The 15920-nt window shown below is 36.4% G+C and overlaps 8 protein-coding genes across 8 annotated transcripts; 6 read left to right on the top strand and 2 right to left on the bottom strand.

The window, feature by feature from the left end:
* Positions 1 to 125: 125 nt before the first annotated feature.
* Positions 126 to 1235, top strand: NCAS0G00310 (Whi5 domain-containing protein; the record flags this gene model as incomplete). Its single annotated transcript, XM_003677223.1, has 1 exon — positions 126 to 1235. One exon carries the CDS (start codon positions 126 to 128, stop codon positions 1233 to 1235), a length of 1110 nt encoding a protein of 369 aa, XP_003677271.1.
* Positions 1236 to 1561: 326 nt separating this feature from the next.
* Positions 1562 to 2719, top strand: LPX1 (triglyceride lipase; the record flags this gene model as incomplete). Its single annotated transcript, XM_003677222.1, has 1 exon — positions 1562 to 2719. The coding sequence occupies one exon, from the start codon at positions 1562 to 1564 to the stop codon at positions 2717 to 2719; it is 1158 nt and encodes a 385-aa protein (XP_003677270.1).
* Positions 2720 to 3068: 349 nt separating this feature from the next.
* On the top strand, positions 3069 to 5582 carry SSL2 (TFIIH/NER complex ATPase/helicase subunit SSL2; the record flags this gene model as incomplete). The annotated part of the gene is made up of 1 exon (XM_003677221.1): positions 3069 to 5582. One exon carries the CDS (start codon positions 3069 to 3071, stop codon positions 5580 to 5582), a length of 2514 nt encoding a protein of 837 aa, XP_003677269.1.
* Positions 5583 to 5754: 172 nt separating this feature from the next.
* Positions 5755 to 7890, bottom strand: NDC80 (kinetochore-associated Ndc80 complex subunit NDC80; the record flags this gene model as incomplete). Its single annotated transcript, XM_003677220.1, has 1 exon — positions 5755 to 7890. One exon carries the CDS (start codon positions 7888 to 7890, stop codon positions 5755 to 5757), a length of 2136 nt encoding a protein of 711 aa, XP_003677268.1.
* A 155-nt stretch (positions 7891 to 8045) lies between these two features.
* PAN6 (pantoate--beta-alanine ligase PAN6) lies at positions 8046 to 8999 on the top strand (the record flags this gene model as incomplete). Its single annotated transcript, XM_003677219.1, has 1 exon — positions 8046 to 8999. The coding sequence occupies one exon, from the start codon at positions 8046 to 8048 to the stop codon at positions 8997 to 8999; it is 954 nt and encodes a 317-aa protein (XP_003677267.1).
* Positions 9000 to 9170: 171 nt separating this feature from the next.
* Positions 9171 to 10703, top strand: ATG32 (mitophagy protein ATG32; the record flags this gene model as incomplete). The annotated part of the gene is made up of 1 exon (XM_003677218.1): positions 9171 to 10703. One exon carries the CDS (start codon positions 9171 to 9173, stop codon positions 10701 to 10703), a length of 1533 nt encoding a protein of 510 aa, XP_003677266.1.
* A 526-nt stretch (positions 10704 to 11229) lies between these two features.
* Positions 11230 to 14781, top strand: SLN1 (histidine kinase; the record flags this gene model as incomplete). Its single annotated transcript, XM_003677217.1, has 1 exon — positions 11230 to 14781. One exon carries the CDS (start codon positions 11230 to 11232, stop codon positions 14779 to 14781), a length of 3552 nt encoding a protein of 1183 aa, XP_003677265.1.
* A 287-nt stretch (positions 14782 to 15068) lies between these two features.
* Positions 15069 to 15754, bottom strand: RPL40A (ubiquitin-60S ribosomal protein eL40 RPL40A fusion protein; the record flags this gene model as incomplete). The annotated part of the gene is made up of 2 exons (XM_003677216.1): positions 15069 to 15447; positions 15747 to 15754. The coding sequence occupies 2 exons, from the start codon at positions 15752 to 15754 to the stop codon at positions 15069 to 15071; spliced, it is 387 nt and encodes a 128-aa protein (XP_003677264.1).
* Between the last annotated feature and the right edge of the window lie 166 nt (positions 15755 to 15920).

The following is a 15920-nucleotide window of genomic DNA, read 5'->3' as shown; positions in this document are numbered from 1 at the left end:
CACACGTCCCAGCAACCACTACATCGCTAGGAACAGCAAGCAAGACGCCCCATTCCGCACACTCCACAGAAGCAGTAACTGAAAGACAACGCGAGTACAACAAGAAGCACCAACTGAATAATTAAATGCCCCTAAGTGCAACGAGTGTGAATACAACACCAAAGAGAAACACATCCAAGAGGTTGTCTGCGGACTTCGATGATCTAGACAACCATTTCCATAAGCGAACGAGTAGTGCAGATAGCAGATATGATACGACTTTGATGGATACAGAGAGACAGGATGAACAGTTGTTGAAGTCGCCGAAAGTACCATCAACACCGTATAACCATGTTCGTCGTTCTTCCACGTCATTGGGGTTCCTCGCTACACCATTGCAAGTACAAGGAGAGTCTTCTGGTTTACCAAGATCCTACTCTGAAAATCCAATATCGTTATCACCCAGTGCCAAGATAAGGCTGTTACCACCAACGACGCCCAAATCTAAACATACAGAAGTATTCCTTTCACCATCACCAAAATTGAAAAGTCCCAGTGTGTACAAGGATAATGGGAAACCCATTAGGGAGATTTCCAATAATTTGAAAACAAGATTGAATTATGCATTTGTCAAATTACAAAACGGATGGGTGGACAAGACTTTATCTGAATTGGAAACAGAATTGGAAATCACATCATCATCAGCATCATCTAATAGTAGACGGTCCCAAAATACAATATATTCTTCCTCTTCCTCATATGTCAACAAGTTCGCCAACACAAACGGTACCGGTATCGATATTGGTGGTGCTGATGGTGACTCCGAATCCATGTCTGCCAACGCTGCCTTCATCAAGGCGTTAACGAGCCCGAGAAAGAAACCTAATAGTTTAGCAAATGATAATAACAATCCATTTCTAAGTTCACCAAAATCGAACTCTGTATCGCCGTTACGTTGGACAGGTCGAACTCCTTCAATAGTTAAAAAGGAACCAAATGAAGATCAAGAAGAGATGGAAGTGGAAGAAAAACCATCGGAAGTGGAAGCCATAGAGACACTGATGTCTCTTTCCTCCCCAAAGAAATCCAAATACGAAGAATCTACCTTGCTACCGAAAAGGAATTCTTCATCTCCATCCGCATCTTCAGAGACAACTAATAATGTACCTGAACTGGCACACCATGATGCTGATCAAACAGACATAGAGACGGAACTGGACTCCTCGTATGCCTCTGAGTCGGATGATCAGAATTGATCTTTTTGAAGCTGGGAAAAGGAAAGACTTTAAAGGAAATGGTGGAGGATGGTGATAGATAGGCAGACATTCTAGGTAGATATATTATATTCTAATTTAATTTAACGTAACGTAATCTAATTGAACAATTGTAACATTTAATCGATTGAAAAAAAAAACTTCTTTCTTCATTGCGGAGGTATTGCTCCTTATGCCCGAAAACGGAGTTTGTTCGATGAATGGATGCCATTTTCTCCAAGCAAAAGACAAAGTATATAAAGACGAGATTCAATGCCTGAATCCATAATATTCCCATCCAACCAGATCGTTGAATTGAGGAGACTGTAATGGAACAAATTATAAACGCAAATTACAAAAAGGAAACGAAAATAACTGACGCTGCTCTCTCCAGAAGCCCCAATGCCGTATTGGTTCCTGGAATAGACACACTTCAAATTGTGTACGACTTGTTCACCAATATTAGAAACTACGACACTTTAAAGCAACCAGTAAACTTGGTATTTCTGCATGGAAGCGGCATGAACAGGGTCATTTGGGAATATTATGTAGCACGTCTGGCAGAGATGAGTGATAATAGCTCGTGGTTTGTCAATAAGATTATAACGATTGACCAAGTTACACATGGTGATTCTTCTGTTCTGAATAGGGAGAAATTGGGCGTCAATTTTGAATGGAGTGATGGTGCAAGGGACGTCTGCGAAGTAGTCCAACGGGAATTCTTAACGAATCATATCACAGCCTCAACTGCCGGTCAAGTGAAGCCATTTAATATTATTATTGGGCATTCAATGGGTGGATTTCAAGCTTTATCGAGTGGTGTTCTTTACCCATATTTATTTGATCTCATTATTACCATTGAACCAGTGTTAATAACTCATGATGGTGGGAAAGTAAAAGGGCCAACAATAATGCCAGTAAATTTTTACAATTCATTAAAGGCTAAGATGGATGATAAATTCGAAACATTGGAAGATTACCACAAGACAATAGATACAAACAGTTTTTACACAAGAGTGCATCCTGAAATAAAGCAAAGATTCAAAGAGTTTGAAAAAGTACAAGATATGGAAGGCAAGATAACCATGAAAATGGAACAAAGACAAAATTTAATTTGTTACCTAACATTGAATCCTGGTGCACAGTGGCTTTTAAACGGATTATCTTTTATTAAAGCACCTGTAGTGAACATACTTGGAGGAGTTTCTAAATGGTGTCCAAAGGAAAATGAAGAAACAATGAATAGACGTATCCCAATATATGAAAGGGATGTTATTGTAGGTGGTGACCATTTGGTTAATATTGAAATGCCTGCTGAAACGTTAGCAAAAGTAATTGCTCATATCACAATTTTTGTAGACAAATCTAAGAGGGTACTTCTTCATGATATAAGCACTAATCAAAGGAGGACGAAATTTCAACAAGATTTTGAAGCTTTTACAAAGGCAAGAGTGAAACCTATCAACTTACAACTTTCCAAACTCTAGAAAAATATCTATTTCTTTATAATTTATACTTTAATAATATTCATTCTTCTTACAATTAGTGTTGAGCTAGTTGTTGTTTGTTTCTGTATGTATTTGTAATTGGTAATTAGTACCTGACATCGCTGCTTACTAATCATGGACATGAGCTGTCCGACAAAATGTCGACTCGGACACTCTTGCCCCAGATCATGGCGAGATATTTAAAAACGATGGCAAGGACTTTTCAATTACAACTCATCTTTTGCCACTGTCCAACAAGGTCAAGAAAGCTATTGCAGAGTTTAGTTAGTATCAAGTTCCTCTGTTTGTTTTCAAAAGTTAGAAGTTAGTCAGTAAACCACACATATATATGTCCGAAGTTGAAGGCTACACCACTAGAAGTAAAGGGAAAGTGTTCCCAGCCATGGGCGATTCCTTCTTCTCTGATAATGACTCAGCTCCTACTGATGATAACATATCGGATAACGATTTTGTGGCAGTTGATGGTGATGAGGATTATGGATACGCCGAACCATCTGTATCAGCTCCACAATCAACTGTAAGGAAAACAAAAAAGAACTCAAGAAGATCCAAGAATACCTCAAATGAAGAAACAGCGAATAAGTTAGCAGCCAAAGATCAAAGTTTCCTGCATTCGGGAAATAGTGATATACCTGCTGACTTTGTTCCAGATACAGTGTCAGGTATGTTCAGATCACACGATTTCAGTTACCTTAAGTTGAGACCAGATCATGCTTCAAGACCCATTTGGATATCTCCAAGTGACGGTAGAATCATCTTGGAAAGTTTCTCCCCGTTAGCAGAACAAGCACAAGATTTTTTAGTTACTATTGCAGAGCCTATAAGTAGACCATCCCATATTCACGAATATAAAATTACTGCTTATTCTCTATATGCAGCGGTCTCTGTTGGTTTAGAAACAGATGATATATTATCGGTCTTGGACAGATTATCAAAAGTTCCAGTTGCACAGTCGATTATTGACTTTATTGAAGGAGCTACAATTTCATATGGTAAAGTCAAATTGGTCATTAAGCATAATAGATATTTTGTGGAAACAACCCAGGCCGAAATCTTACAGATGTTATTGAAAGATCCAATAATTGGACCTCTAAGGATAGATAGTGATCAACAATCAAAGACACCGAAGGAACCAATACAGTCGTATGACAAGCTACCGGAGAATATAAACCCAAATGACGTAGAGGCAATATTTAGTGCTGTCGTTGGTGGAGACAATGAGAGAGACGAAGATGATGAAGATTTAGATGCAGTTCATTCTTTTGAAATCGGTAATAATTCAGTGGAAATAGTTAAGAAGAGATGTCAAGAAATTGACTATCCCGTTTTAGAAGAGTATGATTTCAGAAATGATCATCGTAATCCAGACTTAGACATTGACTTAAAGCCTTCAACTCAAATTAGACCATACCAAGAAAAATCCTTAAGTAAAATGTTTGGTAATGGGCGTGCTAGAAGTGGGATTATTGTTCTACCGTGTGGTGCTGGTAAGACTTTAGTTGGTATCACCGCAGCATGTACCATTAAAAAATCAGTCATCGTGCTTTGTACGTCATCAGTGTCTGTCATGCAATGGAGACAACAATTTTTACAATGGTGTACTTTACAACCTGAGAGCTGTGCTGTCTTTACATCAGATAATAAAGAAATGTTTCAAACTGAATCTGGTTTGGTTGTTTCAACATATTCAATGGTGGCTAATACTAGAAACAGATCTCATGATTCTCAAAAAGTTATGGATTTCCTTACTGGTAGAGAATGGGGGTTTATTATCCTAGATGAGGTCCATGTTGTTCCAGCAGCTATGTTCCGTAGAGTGGTTTCTGCAATTGCAGCACATGCTAAACTAGGGTTAACAGCTACCTTGGTGAGAGAAGATGATAAGATTAGTGATTTAAATTTCTTAATTGGTCCAAAATTGTATGAAGCCAATTGGATGGAACTTTCACAAAAGGGACATATTGCTAACGTTCAATGTGCTGAAGTGTGGTGTCCAATGACTGCTGAATTTTATCAAGAATATCTTAGAGAAAGTGCAAGGAAAAGAATGTTACTTTACATTATGAATCCAACCAAATTCCAAGCATGTCAATTCTTGATTCAATACCATGAAAGAAGAGGTGACAAGATCATTGTATTTTCAGATAATGTTTATGCGTTGCAAGAATATGCTTTGAAATTGGGTAAACCTTTCATTTATGGGTCTACACCTCAACAAGAACGTATGAATATTCTTCAAAATTTCCAATATAATGATCAAATTAATACCATATTCTTGTCAAAGGTTGGGGATACATCCATTGATTTACCAGAGGCAACTTGTTTAATTCAAATTTCATCGCATTATGGTTCTCGTCGTCAAGAAGCACAAAGACTGGGGAGAATTCTTAGAGCCAAGAGGCGTAATGATGAAGGTTTTAATGCATTCTTTTATTCATTGGTCTCTAAGGACACTCAAGAGATGTATTATTCTACTAAGAGACAAGCGTTCTTGGTGGATCAAGGGTATGCATTCAAAGTTATTACACATTTGCATGGAATGGAAACCTTACCAAACTTAGCTTATGCATCAGCAAGAGAACGTAGAGAACTTCTTCAAGAGGTTCTGTTGAAGAATGAAGAGGCAGCTGGTTTGGAAGTTGGAGATGATGCAGATAATACAATAGGTCGTGGTGGTAACGCATTTAAAAGAGCTAAGGCTGTTAGAGGTCAAGGGTCATTGGCAGGTCTTGCTGGTGGTGAGGATATGGCATACATGGAATATAGTACAAACAAGAATAAAGATTTGAAAGAACATCACCCATTGATTAGGAAAATGTACTACAAAAACTTGAAAAAATAGTTGTTGAATCCTGGACATTTTATTTTTGTTTCGTCTTTATAGCCAATTATAAATTTTAATTATTCAGAAAAAAAAATATAATACATAGAACTTTTTTTTTTACTATTACAATTTCTTTTTCAATATTTAGAATATTTAGAGTAAGTGGATAAAATCTTGATTAACATACACATTAATTGATATCTAACTCTTTCAGTTGTGCAAGAACATCATTGTTTTTCGATTCTATGAGACTTTGTATGTCAAATTTAAAATCAGTGGCAACTTCTATAATTTCAATAATCTTTCTTTGCAGTGACTCTCTTTTCTCGTTTATGCTTCGTTGTGCTTCATGATGTTTTGTCTTGGTTGCCTGAACTAATCGGTTCGCCTTCAATAGTTTCGATTCAATTTCATTTTTGGAGTCCAATATCTTTCTTTCAAATTTTTCAATTTCGATCTTTTGAGAAACTAAATCACTTTCATCCTTTTGTCTTGTCAGTTCAAATTCAGATTTCAAATGAGCCAACTCCTCTTCCAAATATTCATTTTGAGACGTACTTTCATTGATTTGAGCCTTTAGTTCATTGATGGTTGTTTCCAGTTGAGAATTTTCAGCTTTTAAGTCCCTTATTATATCCTGTATCTCTGAATTTAGTAGTAAGATGTTATCTTTAATATTTCGGCTAATAGAAAAGTCAGAATCAACGAATAATTTATCATGTGTTATCTTGTTATTTTCATCAATGGTTAAATCTTCAAAATTGAATGATTCGATGTCATTAATTAGTTCAGGATTGAGGTTAATCTTAAAAGTATTCCCATCTATACTAGTATGGTTCAATTTATCCCTTCTTGCATCTATTATACTTTGTATAATAGTGTCATATTGTTTGATAGTATTGATCATATTTTTAAAAGTTGCAGCACTTTCAATTTTCTTACTCGTTATGGAAGATGTTAGTTTGTCGATTTCATCCGTTATCCCATCTAAAGATTTCAAGAAAGTTTCCTTCTCTTGATTTTTTCCTTCAATGATCTCCATGGAAATTTTTTCTTTCTTTAAATATTTTTGCAGTGATTCAATTTCATCACTTGTGACTTTGATTTGTTTATTCTTGGAGATTATTTCATTTCGCATTCGTTCTAGCTTGTTTGGCCATTCTTGACTCTTAAATTGCATTGTATTAATATAATTTTGAAATTTGGTTAAATCGTTATTTAGTGCATCATTTTTCTGTTTTGATATTTTCAATTGTTCACTCTTTTCAATTAATTTTTGATAATTCCTATAAATGGAATCATTTTGAAGTTGTAAGTTTTTAATATCTGTCTCAATGATGTGAATGAATTTATTAAAGCCATTAGAAAGTTTCTCCATGGCAGGTTCATAATTATCCTCCAGTTTTAAAAAGCTTTGGTATGACTCTGTAATGTAATCAATAAATAATTTTTCCACAATCAATTCATATTTTTCTTGTCTTTGATCCTGTTCATCCAATGTCTTCAAAGGTTGATTTAACATGGTAAAATCTTGTGTGTTTTGGTTTAATAATAAAGATTGATCAAATCTAGCTAAACATTTTTCCAATTTAATATTTGTTTTCACTAGCCAATGAAGCATTCCCAGAAATTTGTACCAATTGGATCCACCCACCGCAGAAATTTGTGATCTATTTATTGTTTCTAAGTATGGGTATTGTAATGATTTTAACGTCTGATAAACCTCGTTTTCCATAGATTTGGTAAATTGATAACCCTGATCTAAACGATTATATAACCATTTGAAAACAATGATAAAGAATTTTTGGGTGGGTTGTTTTAGTGATTTGATGGATACCGGCTGGTTGGTTTCAATGTCAAATTTATTCTCAATTAGATAGTCCAGTATTTCTTGCTGGATAGCATTTTGAAAATTCTTGTCTCTCAGCGGGCGAGGGTCTCTATTAGTAGTGGTAGTATTTGCCGATGGGATAATGTTTGAAGTGTTAAGGGACCACCTTTGTGAGAGCCTCCTATTGTTATTAGTTCTCATTGGTTGTTCAGAAAATGTCAATCGATTACTCTCACTTGTTGTAGTGCCAACGACTGTGGATCTCGCCTTTTTTCTCTTCGAAGACTCGTTGGCATTGCCATTCGTGACGTTAGCATAACCTTTATTCATCATGTCGACGAGTTTGGAGCCTGAATTGGTGCTATTCCTTCTCTTCATAGATCCTGATCCGGACCCTATTGTTGCTCCGGCGCCAGTCGGAACACTGAGTTGTGGTATTTGAGACGCCGTTACTCGTACATTCTGGTGAGCATCGTCGATTCCTGTAGCCGACATTCCTCCTTTCTATGATCTCGTATCGTTATGATGCAGTATTATTTATTCTTGGTAGTTCAAGTTATCAATCAATCGTGTACGTAATTGTTTGTTTACACTAAACGGGAAATTTTCATGTGTTGAAAAATTCATCGAAGTTATCGATCGATAGATCTATGAATCATCACCTTTCAAAAAAAAAAACAGATTCCAGTAGATCTAGACGGATTGAGATGAAAGTGGTCCATACTATCGCTGAAGTACGTCAATGGCGTGCGTTGTTTGCCGGTTCCGCCAAGATTGGGTTCGTCCCCACCATGGGATGTCTTCATGAAGGTCATGCCTCATTGATCAAGCAATCCAAGCAGGATAACGATTTTACCGTGGTGAGTATCTTTGTGAATCCATCACAATTTGCTCCCACTGAGGATCTGGATCAGTATCCACGAACCATGGATGCGGACATGACTCTTTTGAAATCATTGGGTGTGGATCTTCTGTTTGCACCCACGGCGAAGGTCATGTACCCACAGGGGATCCCATTAGATGTAGAAAAGCAAAGAGGACCCTTTGTGAGCGTACTTGGTGTTAGTGAGATGTTGGAGGGGAAGACAAGACCCAATTTCTTCCGTGGGGTAGCCACTGTGGTTTTGAAGTTCTTGAATATCATCACTCCCACCGTAGCTTATTTCGGCCAGAAGGACATTCAGCAATTTGTCGTGTTGAACACCATGTGTAATGAGTTGTTTGTCAACACCACATTGATAATGATGCCCATTGTGAGAGGTACTGAGGGACTGGCTCTAAGCAGCAGAAACAAATATTTATGTGATGAATCGTTGCAGATTGCTAACAATTTGTACCGAGGTTTGCACGCGGCAGAAACAATGCTAACCCAACAAAGAGCAGTTTGCACCAGAGAGTCTCTGTTGGACACTGTTCAGAAGATATGGCAACCTTTCATCGATCAAGGTGATTTTAAAGTGGACTATGTGTCGTTTGCGGATTGGACCACGCTTGAAGAAGTTAACAAGTTCGACGGTAAGGTGATTATCAGCTGTGCAGTGTACGTGAAGGATCGCAAGGACACCACTCGTGTGGTCAGATTGATCGACAACGTGGTTGTGTAGATTATATAAACCAATGTCATATATATATGGACGTACTCTGTATTACCCGGAGCGCCGTTTTTCGGAGTTGAAAGATGATCATCATTGATGGATGACTTAAATGAATAATGAGGACTTTCTATCTTCGACAAGCAATAGGAGTACTTGTCTTATCAGCAAAAAGTGTACAAGATGCAGAACATAGATCTAGTCAGAGGGAATCACACCTGGAGGGTTTTGGAGGAAGTACAAGAGTCGGCAGGAATGGACAACCACAATGACTCGTCCGAATGTGTCAAGAGTCTACTGGACCCCCATTTATCCGTGTTGGAAATGCTGGAAAGGAAGGATAATGACACAGTTATGGAAGCCAGTAGCAGAATATCCAGGTCTTGGCAGAATATTGAGTCACCGGCTGATTCGAAGCAGCTCTTAAGTGCTAAATCTTCACAAGTTAGTAATTTAGTCAGTATTCTTTCATCTTCCAGTGATACCTCAGATGAAGAGGTAGATAGGATTAATAGTTTAAATTCTGCTGGGGAAGGTAGCAGTAAGAATTATAACAACCCGTCCCCATTGCAAAATCCAATATATTTACCAGAGTTCACGGATGTCACTGCAGGCGATAACGATGACGGCATCGCAAGCACAATTACCAAGAGCTTAACATCTTCCTCCACCATCTCCAATTCTTTTGTTATGCCCACTTTATCTCTATCCTCATCTCAGAGTCAACAAAGGAAGTTTCAGATATTGATATTCGGTAGATTAGGACCTTCATTTTATCGGACTATCCCAAAGCAATACCAGTATCTTTTCCATGTCCCAAATCAATTAAATACCTTAACAAGAAATGAAATGGACAATTTTACTGCTTTTCTAATAATTTTCGAAGAATTAAAAGAGTTGGTTTCCTTACTAAATAGAATTTCTGAAGAATTATCATTCAAGAAAGTCCCTCCACCAATTATCCCCATTTGTCAACCAGGACAGAAGATCAAAGTGAAGAGCATATTGAAGTATTTTTTGAAAAATAATTTCGTTACTCTCTTATCGCCGATCATTATTATCAATGATGAAAGGGCTTTATTAAAAATGTTTAAAACAATGCAATCCATTTCCAAGACAGTGATCTCAGCATCATCCTCAACCACTTCTTCAGATAATGAAGAAGAGGAAAGTAGTGACCCATCTATGAATGACAAAGTTATTGACGTGAAAACGATAAAAGAATCAATGATGTCTTCTCAGAAAAAGAAGAATAAGAAGAAACACCATAATAATAGGAGGAAAGAACATGTTCGTTCCAGTTCAACTTCTTTTTTCAAAAATAAATGGGTCGTTTGGAGTATTTCATTGACTGTCGGAGCAGGAATGGGGTACATAATATCATATTGTGTATTTAATAGCTCAAAAAGGTTACCTTTGGAAAAAATCGCTCATCAGACAAGACCAGGCCCCTTATCCTCATTGATACATTTAAAATCAAATAAAAATCTACTGTACTTGGAGAGAACAACTCCGAATGATTACTCTTGGAGTTACTTTCAGAATACTTGGGAGTTTTGCAAGGAAACAGTCAATCAACTAAATTCCACTTTTAAAAAAATAATTAGAAAACCATTCGCAATGTTTGAAAATCTGATTACAACTACTATAAACTCAAAAGATTGGAAGTTTGATGAACAGGATAGAATACTGGCTCTATGTTACCTTCTTTTATGAATTCGTAAAGTGAATTTTTCTTTTCTGCCTGATTTTTCCTTACCCCTGCTTTCACTATGAAAAACTATTTTTGTCTAGTCATTATCGATATATAATCATACTTATTTAGAGATTTAATTTAATATTTTTACCATTCCAAAATTTATTTATTTTTTTAATGAGAATTATTTGATATTAAAGCTTTGCAACAGATAAAAATATGATACTATTGCATCCAAAATAAATAAAAATTAATTATCTTCCAAGTCAATCCAAAACTGAACTAGTGCTCAACTTCCAATTTTATTAGAAAATTAAAGCAACTTTCTCTCCTGTATGTCCTCTATTGGGAGAATATACTCGAAACTTCTCATCCCGGAACAAAAACACTGCCGTTTTTCGCGTGGCATACTATTTTTATTTTCTCCATTTTCTTGATCAACTACAACTTATAAGCCAACAACCAAAAAACATTCAATAACCACCTACTGCATACCATTTTCCCCGTTTTCCATATACTGCACCTTCCTTAGAATAAACACACACGATGAAAGTCAATCTCAGCAAGTGGTATGTGCTGAAGCCGCCATTCAGATTGGGCATCCGAACCCAATTAACAGTATTGGTCAGTGTCGTGGCTCTTTGCTCTTTGGTTATCCTTGCTATCACAACAGGTGTTTACTTTACATCAAATTACAAGAACCTAAGATCTGATCGTTTATACATCGCAGCACAGTTGAAATCATCCCAGATAGATCAAAATTTGAATTATTTATACTATCAAAGTTATTGGCTTTCTTCAAGAGATACTTTGCAGATTGGCCTAACAAATTATGTGGCAGGTAATAAGACTGCTGAAAATTGGGCGGATTCAGAACAAGTTATTCAAAAATTTCTTACGTCAAATAATTTATTTTCGAATGCCCAGTTATACGATTCTTCATTTAATGCCGTTCTTACAGCTACAAATAATGGAACGGGTGATCTTATTCCTGAATCCGTATTAAAAAAGTTATATCCATTAGCGACTAACCAACCATTATCTTCATCGTTGGAAACCATTGGGATATTGACAGACCCTGTATTGAATGGGTCCACATACATAATGTCAATGTCATTACCAATATTCGCAAACCCATCAATAATTTTAACAGACTCTAAAGTTTATGGATATATTACAATAGTCATGTCAGCAGAGGGGTTGAAAACGGTCTTTAATGACACTACTGCATTGGAACAATCAAATGTGGCAATCGTATCGGGTGTTTACAATAATGAAAGTACATTGAACGCATATCATTTTGTCTTTGCACCATATGGCGCTCCATCTTATGTTATAAACTCCACATTTCGAATAATGAACAACTCATTTCTTAACACTGCATTAAGAGAGGGTAAAGGTGGATCCGTTAAGAAGACAAAGTTTTTCTATACGAAAAATATTGCTGTTGGTTACTCACCTTGTACTTTCAGCTTTGTCAATTGGATTGCTATTGTGTCTCAAGATGAATCTGTTTTCCTATCACCATCCACAAAATTAGCAAAGATTATTAGTGGGACGGTGGTTGCCATCGGTGTATTCGTGTTTCTAATTACTTTCCCCCTAGCACACTGGGCTGTAAAACCCATTGTTCGACTGCAAAAGGCAACTGAATTAATGAGTGAAGGAAGAGGATTAAAGTCAACGACACCGGGTAGTAAAAACGTAAGTAGATCAAGTTCAATCAAACATTATGTTAGAAGTAATATACCATCTACAGCATCCTCGGTACATAATTTCAGTGGTGATAATTTGAGTACAACAACAAACGGACATCTTAATCAAAGAGGATTAACGCCGACACCAATGCCGACAACAGATTTACCTAGCCCGTCTGATAGTAATTTCGCAACTGAAATGATCTCAAATGCCAATACATCACAAAGAGCAAATTCAATTAGTAGATTTACCGATCATACAGATCTCTCTAATCGTTCTAAGAAATTAACCACTTCTGCCAATTTGATAGAGGCAAGAGTACCAGATTATCGTAGATTATTCTCTGATGAATTGTCAGATTTGACGGATACATTTAATGCTATGACAGATGCGCTCGATCAACATTATGCATTATTAGAAGATAGAGTGAGAGCTAGAACTAAACAATTAGAAGCAGCCAAAATTGAGGCTGAAACTGCCAATGAAGCCAAGACCATCTTCATTGCAAATATATCGCATGAATTGAGGACACCATTGAATGGTATTCTTGGTATGACTGCCATTTCTATGGAAGAAACTGATATTGCCAAGATACGGAGTAGTTTGAAGTTAATCTTTCGATCAGGTGAATTACTATTACATATTTTAACTGAACTATTAACGTTTTCCAAAAATGTTTTAAAGAGAACCACTTTAGAAAAACGCGACTTCTGTATTACTGATGTTGCATTACAAATTAAATCGATTTTCGGAAAAGTTGCAAAGGATCAAAGAGTCAGATTATCTATTGTACTCCTTCCCAATATAATTAGAACAATGATATTATTTGGTGATTCAAATAGAATTATTCAAATTGTGATGAATTTGGTATCCAATGCATTAAAGTTTACGCCGGTAGATGGGAAAGTTAACGTTAGAATCAAATTGATGGGAGAATATGATGAAAATTTAAGTAGAGAATCTAATTTCAAGAAGGTCCTTGTTAAGAGTGGAACTGAATTTATCGAAACTAAGGCAAAAGCTATATTAGGAGCCCCTAAGAAAGATGATCCAAAGACCTCCACAGAATCAGTGGTACAAATTAAAGAGAACCTCAATTCGAACACTTCATCCTCTTCAAATGATATTATAAGCACCACATCGGATGAAAAGAAATATGATGAGAAGGAAGATGAAGGGGAGGAAGACAACAGTGATAATGATAATGATGACACATCGATGGAAACACAATCCATAGTTTCTACGAGTACGAGTTCATATGATGATGCTGTGTTCAACAATCAATTCAAGAAAACGCCTGAGTTATACGAGGATGAAGATGGTAACCTTGGTATTGAATTAACTAATCCCAAGACATGGGTTATCGCCATTGAAGTACAAGACACAGGTCCAGGTATTGACCCATCGTTACAAAAATCAGTCTTTGAACCATTTGTACAAGGTGATCAGACACTTTCCAGACAATACGGTGGTACTGGTTTAGGTTTATCTATTTGTAGGCAATTGGCTAACATGATGAATGGTACGATGGAATTGAAATCAGAAGTCGGTGTAGGGAGTACTTTCACATTCACTGTACCTCTAATGCAAACGAGAGAACTAGAACTTAATGAGGATGATCATCCATTTGAAGATGAGTTCAATCCTGCCAGTAGGAAAAACAGAAGAGTTAAATTTAAATTGGCAAAGAGTCTTCGTAGCAGAAAATCGAGATCCTCAACTACTACATTTAGTACTACTAATAGTTTACACAATGTACAAGAGGAGAAGGAAGAAGATAAGTTGGGTGATAATGAAGAAACCAAAGATGGTGGAAAAGAGGAGGACGCACATCAAGAACGTAGACATTCACATGATAAGAACAATGAACACAACAACCATCTTTTGGGAACAGTTAATATGGATAGACCGTTTTTACAAAGTACAGGGACAGCTACTTCAACAAGAACGATTCAAACTGTACCTGATGCTGGTAAGAAATTCAAGATTCTAGTAGCGGAAGATAATCATGTTAACCAAGAAGTTATTAAACGTATGTTGAACTTGGAAGGTGTTGAAAATATCGAATTAGCACGTGATGGTCAAGATGCCTTTAATGAAGTTAAAGCTATGGTTGAACAGGGAGAACATTTCGACATGATCTTTATGGATGTGCAAATGCCGAAAGTTGATGGGTTGCTATCCACAAAGATGATCCGTAATGATTTACATTATACTTATCCAATTGTTGCCCTAACAGCATTTGCTGATGATAGTAATATAAAGGAGTGTTTAGAGGCAGGTATGAATGGATTTTTGTCTAAGCCAATTAAGAGACCCAAGGTAAAGACTATCTTGGAAGAATATTGTCCAAATTGGCAGATGAAGGTTGCAGAGGACAATAAATCGAAGAATGAATGAAGTGAATCATATTTACTTTGTCAAGGACAGTTAATTAGTCAGTTAATTTACTCATTGAAGGAAGAACAAGAACGTTTATTTCCTTTGTTGTATAATTTGTATATTCTTAATTTATTTTGCATATTTTTTTTTAATTCAAAGAAGTAAAAACAATGGAAAACCGTTAAAGTTGTTTAATTAATTTTATTTAATGGAAGTATAGATTTTTGTTATGAATGAAATACAAAGAAGATTGATGACACAATATAAATCTTTTGGAATAATATGATATAATGTGGCGAAATCGACTATTTTAACTTCTTCTTTGGACGCAATTGGTTAGTGTGACCACACTTTCTCTTTCTACAGTTGGTAGCTCTTGGTGGTAATCTAGCGTAACACTTACGGCAAACAGATTTGTCACAGTTGTACTTGGAAGCTAAAACCTTCAAAGATGGTTCAATGATACCACCTCTCAATCTTAGGACCAAATGTAAAGTGGATTCCTTTTGGATGTTGTAGTCAGATAAAGTTCTACCATCTTCCAATTGCTTACCAGCAAAGATTAATCTTTGTTGGTCAGGTGGGATACCTTCCTTATCTTGAATCTTGGACTTGACATTGTCAATAGTGTCAGAAGATTCAACTTCCAAAGTGATGGTCTTACCAGTCAAAGTCTTGACGAAACTGTATTAAATAAATGAGACACATTTATCATTTATGTTAGTAAATTTGTCATTGAATCGGTAATATATAAACACAGAGGGAGATAGACGGGATGGAAACATGTGATGTCCCTTGACTATTTGTAATTCTTTAATACAACTGGATATATAACGTTTCTGGAGTCTTTGGGCGTTTATCTTAGTTAGTTACGGAACTATTTCATCTTTGGTAGATCGTTAATTCGTTCACTTGGCACATCCGTAACATCTGCATTCACACCTCCCGTCCTGTTCCATGATTTCTAATGTTATTAGGCATACATTTGCATTTTTGAATCTTGGTTTCCTTAATATGCAATCAGCACCTTATCAGTATACGTCGTTGTTAAGTAAGTATATGAACCACATGGAATTTCCAGGGAGACAATAACGAGACATTGCTAGGGGGGGCTAGCTCACGTGCTTCCGTCTAACCTACAAAGAGAGCCAGGCAAG

This window comes from Naumovozyma castellii, chromosome 7 (genome assembly GCF_000237345.1).
Source record: "Naumovozyma castellii chromosome 7, complete genome".
NCBI lineage: Eukaryota > Fungi > Ascomycota > Saccharomycetes > Saccharomycetales > Saccharomycetaceae > Naumovozyma > Naumovozyma castellii.
Note: the sequence above shows the minus strand (reverse complement) of the source record. Positions and strands in the feature narration are given on the sequence as shown.